Source organism: Triticum aestivum, chromosome 7A, assembly GCF_018294505.1.
Source record: "Triticum aestivum cultivar Chinese Spring chromosome 7A, IWGSC CS RefSeq v2.1, whole genome shotgun sequence".
NCBI lineage: Eukaryota > Viridiplantae > Streptophyta > Magnoliopsida > Poales > Poaceae > Triticum > Triticum aestivum.
The window spans coordinates 625,035,030-625,042,018 of NC_057812.1; the positions used below are offsets into that span (position 1 = coordinate 625,035,030).

Consider the following 6,989-nt stretch of genomic DNA (forward strand, 5'->3'; position numbering starts at 1 on the left):
AACGTGAACTACGTACACCGTTTTAATATACATGTAGACATAAATCCATAGTGAAAAAGGTGTGTGGCGACTACGAATCGAGAAAACACGGTTACTTTCTTTGCATAAACAACAACTCGGTCAACAAATGAGCAATAACATTTTGATCAATTTAAATTAAACGGCGACACATAGTTTGAATATGCAATGGTTAGTTCCATTGTTTTGTTGCTTGTGACGAACTATTTTGATCGTTGGTGACTTTTGTATGAACGATGTTACAATAGTCTGTTCCCAAGCTCAGATGCACTGAAATGCCTTTGAAAAACTCTCTTTTAATTCCAGAATAGCTACATTTCAGTCGACCGACTTTAGCTATTATGGTAACTAAATTTTGAAAGAAGATTGACTTGGCGTGTGCCTAGGATGGATGTGTACGCATCCACCATAAGGCGGCTTGTACATTGTCTTTGCTTCTTTCTATAAAAAATATGATACATCATTGCCGTACTCTTGAAAAAAAAGAAAGACTGACTTTAGCTATTATGGTGAGTCGATTTTGAAGGGAGGAAGGAGATGGAAGGAGGGCGGAGCCGTGGAGGGAAGGAAGGAGAAGGAAGGGGCTCGGCAGAGGGCTACCCCATCATCTATCTTAGGGTGGGGGCGGGGGCGGAAGAACAGCGGTGGTGGGGCGGTGCTGCAAGTTTGCTAAAGAAAAATCAATCATTGGTGGGGCTAGAGGGATTGCCCTGGGGTGGAGCAGCACGGCTTTGGGCCCGGTCGGGAGGAGGCCGGTGCGGCGGGGCTGCGCATGAGCGCCGCCGGCCGTGGGTGGTGGTGGCAGCAGGTTTGGCACCGCGGTCGGTGCAGTGGTCTGGGCAACGAAATCGGCTGGAGGAAGAAGAAGGGCTCCCCATTGTTCGATCTGCATGCAACGGCCTAAAATGATCGACTAATCCAAATTTGAAAATCAGGCAACTTACATCTAGCCGTTCCCTTTTAGTTCAGTGACCAACAAATACCAATGATCAACATATATATAACCAACAAAAAGAACATGGCATAGCATCGTATCATACCCCAAAGCACCATGAACACCACACAATTCAAATTTCAATCCACACGGTCGCCACTGGAGCTTTTCCCTCCGAATCAGAACCTCGGGGCCGATCTGCCCGGGCCCGGCGTGGACGCGCGGGGGCTGTCCATGACGACCTCGAACGCCCCCACCAGCGCCTTCACCTTGCTCTTCTTCTTCTCCAGCAGCTTGCTCTTGGTCTCCTCCAGCACGTCGTTGCTCCGCGACACCTCCTTCTTGGGATGCGCCTCCTCCGGCCGCTTCTCCATCGCCGTCTTCACCCTGCTCCCCTTGAAACTCAGCCGACCCTCCTCCGGAATCTTCCCCATGAACGACGTCGCCCCTTCCTTCCTGGCGGCTCCTTTCAACGGCGTCGTTGGCTCCGAAGCGCTCAGGATCGTGTCGATCACCGCCTTCTCCTTGTTGATGGCTTGCTTCGCCGGTGTCACGGGCTCTGACCGGGAAGTGCCCACCTTGGTCACCGTGTCCACTTCCTCCAGAGCTTCTTCCAGCGACGTCGCCGGCACCGATGATGCCTTGGACGCAGCGATCATCTTGGGTTCCTCGGCGGCTTCCGCCAGCTTCTGCGTGACGGCGGGTTGTTCTTTCGGTTCTTCAGAGATCAGACTTGCTTCGGGTTGCTTCGTGGCATCTTCGTGCTTCGCCGGCTCTGCTTGTGGCCTCTCCTCGGCCTTGGTCTCCACGACGGCTTCCTCTTGAACCGGGCTGGCCGCCGGTTCATCTTGCAGCACGTTCAGCGGCGTTGCTGCCTCCTTCGATGGTTCTTCCACAACGGCGGCCGGCGGCGGAAATTCATTCTCTGGAATATTCTCAGCTTCCTTTTGTGTGCCTTCAACGTTGCCGGCTTGCGGATTCTCTTCTAGCGCCGGCTCATCCACCTTCACGGCTTCAACGGACTCCTTCGGTATCACCTTCTCCTCGTCAATGGCATTCGCCTTCTCTGCTTCTGCTCTCGTCTCTTCTGAGATTACCTCCTCCTCTTGACTCACCTCCTCCTCTGTCTTGATTTCATTACTGACAATTTCTCCCGGTCGCGAAGCCGCTTCCTGCAGTACCTGTAGGGCAGCGTTGGGCTCCACGACCACCTCTCCTTGCACGACGTCGAGAGGTGTCGCGGCAGTCATTTCAGGGGGGCGGCGCTGCTGCTCCGGCACGGGAGGGGGTCTCGCCGTCTCGACGTTGATCTCGCCGGAAGCATCCGACGACTCCTTGGCGGACGCCACCGCCTCGGCCGCGGGGCCGGCCAGGTCCTTGCTCTTCTTGCTGCGGGACCTGCCGACCTTGAAGGCGTGGGACGCCTTCTGCATCAGCTGCCTCGGAGACGCCACGGACCACCGCGACGTGGACGGCTTGGCCTTGGCCTTGTCCATGGCCGGGGTGATCGGCCGCGGCGCGTTCACCGGCTGCGCGGGGGGTCGCTTGGGCGTGATCGGCCGCGGCGAGCTCGCGGGCTGCTGCGCGGGGGACCGCTTCGGCGCGATCGGACTTGGAGCGCGCGCCGCTGGGTGCGCCGGGGACAGCCCCTTGGGCGTGGTGGCGCGGCCCTTGGAGGAGGGCGGTCTGGAGGTGGAGGACGACGGGGAGGCGCTGCGCAGGGTCGAGCTGACGGTGGGGCGGAGGAAGGACGGCACCGGCTTGTCGGGCTCCGATGCCGGGGAGGGGCTGAGGGAGGCTCGTGCGCGTCGGCAGGAGGTGGGGGTCGGAGCTGGCCGGGCGCGCGCTCGACGACGTCGTGGGCCTGCCGCTCGTGCTTCGTGGGCGTGCGCTGCTGCCGTCTCGCGACCCCGGTGATGGCCGTGTGGCCATGAGCTGCTCCTGCTGCCAGACAAAGCCAGAGATTTCACGAAAATGTTATACGGAACCATGGTTCAGCCGAACCTACGCTCGACACCATTGATCTCTGGACACTTTTCATAAGGATCCGTGCATAATTGATTAAAAAATACATGATGGGAGCTGTTTGCATGTTAAACAATGCATGACGCGGATCCACATGTAGCAGGATGTTGAATCGTACGGCGTCGACCATAGGTTCGGCTGAACCATGGTCCAGAATCACGCCTCTCAAGATTTCGTCAAATCATTTTGTGGCGTTGGCGTGTAAGAAGAATTGGTGCAATGCAGAATTAATGGCAGGGAATTCTGTTTGCTGAGCTTTGATTTGTTCTGTGAGGTTGACCTTGAGCAATGCAGATTTTGATTGTAGACATGGTAACCACTGATCCTAGAGATGAAAGGGTTTAGAATGGATGTTTACAGCTTCTTCTATACTTGTTTTCTGCAATCTGACCTGACAAACACCCCTAGCACCCCCTATTGGACCCATTGACTTGCTATCTATCCTTTTTAAGTGCTATCATGAGGTGCATGATGTCCATTTGTTATTGCAGTAAGAAATAATCAGATGGTATATGGATTAATTAACCATCCACAGCACTAGTTTAATTGTTCCTGTTTACGCAAAGGTATCATGATAATTATCGATATTGGAAGAAGAAGAAAACCTGACAGACATATAGGAGAGAACTGTATAAATTCTGTCATCTATGCAATGTTTCAGAAGTACAGAATAACAAAAACAAGATGATCCATGCAGCTGATTTGAATTTCATGTACCGGCTAACCACAGAGGATATCGTTATTACTAAGAGAAACTTCTTGGAGGCCCAATCTCCAAATCGTCGCAACGCATCGGAGCTAATATCGCCAACATGACACGCAAATTACTTGGAGAAAGAGCCAGGACAGAACAGCAGCATACCTCCAGCCGAATGGGATCAATTCATGGTGGATTGACCACCATCGCTCGGCATGGACGTATGAAAACTTTGCATGTCTCGAAACTGGGAGGAAGGAGAGAAGCTTCATACCTTATTAAGCTCGGAATGGCCAAAAATGGTGCGGCGACGGAAGGAGGAGGAGAGAGACGGTGGAGGGAAAGGGAATGAGAGAAATCCGGGCAATATAAGAGCCTCATGTTTTCGAACAGACCTTGTCAAATGCTGAAACGGCAAGGGGCAACAGTTGACACCTGGTGACACATCCACCCTCTTTGTCCACCTATTTTTAACCAGTATTAAAGCTTCAAGAAGAATAGCTAGTCGCTACAAAGCCATCAAGAGTTATCGTGTGCCCGTGCTCACAGTTTAACACTAGGAAAAGTAGATTTAACTGTAGTGTTCAACATACATTCTTCAGAGGTTTGCTGGTAGGCCGATATTACTTTTGGAAAGCACTTCATCTGAGCACTTATTGTTTCCTTACAACTTCTTGGTTCTTTTAAAACTACCATCTGATCTATGATGATAATTCAACAAACAAAGTATGTGGTAAATGCTGAACAATGAAATGAGCAACATGCATCATCTACAGACCAGCCCTCCTGCGCCTTAGCATGTCTTCTTATTATGTGGAGGCCTGGTGTTGCCTCTTTGCGGTTATATCATCTTGATTCAAGGTTTGAATCAAGATTCCCTTTTATCGGGAATAAATGTGTAATACATCAAGTCCATGCGCGGATAACGTGACATGTATAATGACAATTGGATTGTCACCGGTTTACAATTATGTGTATGCCTCAATGGTAGACTGGTAATATCATTCTTTGAAGGAAAATCAAGTAGTGATTTCTCTGCACCAAATGGGCATGTCGGATTTTTTTAGAAGTTGATGTTGTTTCATGGGGCCACAAATTAAAAAAAAAGAACTAATCCAGACCAAAGAAAACAAAAGTAGGTAAATCTATATGAGTATGAAAAAACACTTAAGATTAATTAATTAATCATTTGGTGAGAATGTTGGTAAAAGTAGAGGGGGTGAGTTGAGGGTGGACCTCCGGTATCTCTTCGATGCAAGTCCTCATGTCAATTACCAACTCGCCGATGCAAGGTAAGCTCTCCTCATGATTTTTTTCTCCGAACCCAATGCTCGGAGAAAATTTCTCTGCCCCAATGCCTAAGTGGATCATCTCAAAGCATATGTTTCACCTTCAGTGAGATCTCTCTTCTTCCAAATGCAAAATGACTTACAAGTGAACCATGTGGGCTTTTATAGTCTCATAACATTGTACTAATGGCAACCAATACTGTTAGTGAGGAGGAAAATGTAAAAGCAGAAATATCTAATATCGGAAAGAGTAGAATGACCCTATAAGCAAGGTTATTCTAGTCTTCTTTAGTCCATGGAGAGGGTTGTCTTGTTCCATGAGGGATGGGCATGTGTCGGCTTGGTGGGCATCACCTCACTTTTTCTTACCCTTTATGTTGTCAATTTACTTTGTGTTCTTATTTATCCGTTTATGCCTTCAAGTTCTTCATCTTTTGGTGTTCTAGCTTGCATGATGCAGTGAATATAGAGGTCTCCTCACCCCCACCACAATCAAGGGGAAATATAGAGGGCTGCTAACTTCCGTCGAGGCCGTTGCCCAACTTAATTGCTTTCAACTTCAAAGTTCTTGTTTATAATATTGCACCTTCACAACATCCAACTCCTACTGAGGTCGTTCCAATATTACCATGCCCTTCTGCCATCCCGCTTGCACTGTAAACTCGTTCCAAACGAGGCTGAAGTATGTGAACATATAGGTAAGAAAGCTCCAAACTGAGCCTAAAAGTGATAAGCAGTTTGCTTGTTTTCTATTGAGAGCCACTACATGACTATATGGCCATTATACCGCATGGTTCTTTTTTTTGAAATGGTCACCGGGGGGGGGGGGGGGGGGGGGAGAGACTCCCCACCTGAATATATTTCAAAAAGCGGTAGAACTCAGAGTTTACAAGTTGCGGGAGGAGAGGAAGTCACGCCACAGACCGGCGTGTCCTTTTAACGTCTCAGTCTTAAGACGATGAGACCAGGTAATTAGATCATCTAGAATAGCACGTAAAGTTTGGGATGCATCGAGTTCAAGGGTCTGGAAGACCTTTTTGTTCCTAGCATCCCAAATCTACCACAAGATGAGGAGCAACATAAAGGGTCGAATGGTGTCAGCCACCGCTGGCGGGAGCGTGGTGGAGAAGAGCCCATCGATGGGCGCGGCGAGCGGCTGGAGCCCAAGTCGTTGCCAGATCCGGCGAGCAGCTGGGCACGAGAAGAAGAGATGATCGCGATCCTCCACCGAGCTGTTGCACCGAGGACAGACATCCGAGTCCAGGATAGTTTTCTTGCACAGGTTCTGCCGAGTGTTCAACCGGTCAAGGTAGAACAACCAGCCAAAAATCATTACTTTCTTTGGGACTCTTGAGTCCCAAATAGCCGAGAGCATCGGGTCAGCCAGCTGGGCAGAGAGAGCGGCATAAGCTCCCCGAGTAGAGAAGGCATCTCCATTAAGTAGCCGCCTAGAGTCCGGTACCTGGGAGAGTGAAACATCCTGCAACAAAGAGATCAGAGAGGCAAGCTCTGCGATCACAGTAGAGGTTAAATGATTACGAAGGGCAAGTTCGATCCCATCCTGTAAAATAGTAGCTACTAAAGCATTTTGGTTTGTATGGTGGGAAAAAGAGCTGGGAAGACTACACCAGTGGTTCTGGCTGTAGCCACTGATCTAACCAAAAGAAGGTGGAGCAACCATTACTAACGGTGCAAGGGGAGATGTCTCTCAAACTCTGGAGGTGTTTAAAAATGGTCCTAACAAGAAAGGAGCGGTTCTTGCCAAGGCCTATGTGGAGAGGTGAGTGGTGGAGGACCCAGTCCTTCCAAGGTAGGTTGTTGGCATGAAGGAATTTGTAAGCAAATTTCAGCAGTAGACAAAAATTTTGTGCACGCAAGTTCTTAACACCTAGACCACCTGCTGCTCGAGGAGTGCAGACTTTGTCCCAAGCAACCAAGCATTTTGCTCCGAAGCAAGTCTCATCGTTAGACCAGAAAAAGGTACATCTACGCTCATCGATAGCCTCAATAACCTGGGCGGGGAGAG

The 6,989-nt window shown here is 49.9% G+C and overlaps 1 protein-coding gene across 1 annotated transcript; it reads right to left on the bottom strand.

Annotated features, from left to right (window-relative positions):
• Positions 1-998: 998 nt before the first annotated feature.
• On the bottom strand, positions 999-4,055 carry LOC123153590 (nascent polypeptide-associated complex subunit alpha, muscle-specific form-like). The gene is made up of 2 exons (XM_044572640.1): positions 3,949-4,055; positions 999-2,893 (listed from the first exon to the last, which is right to left on the bottom strand). Exons 1-2 carry the CDS (start codon positions 4,053-4,055, stop codon positions 1,132-1,134), a joined length of 1,869 nt encoding a protein of 622 aa, XP_044428575.1. The 3' UTR covers positions 999-1,131.
• Positions 4,056-6,989: the final 2,934 nt, after the last annotated feature.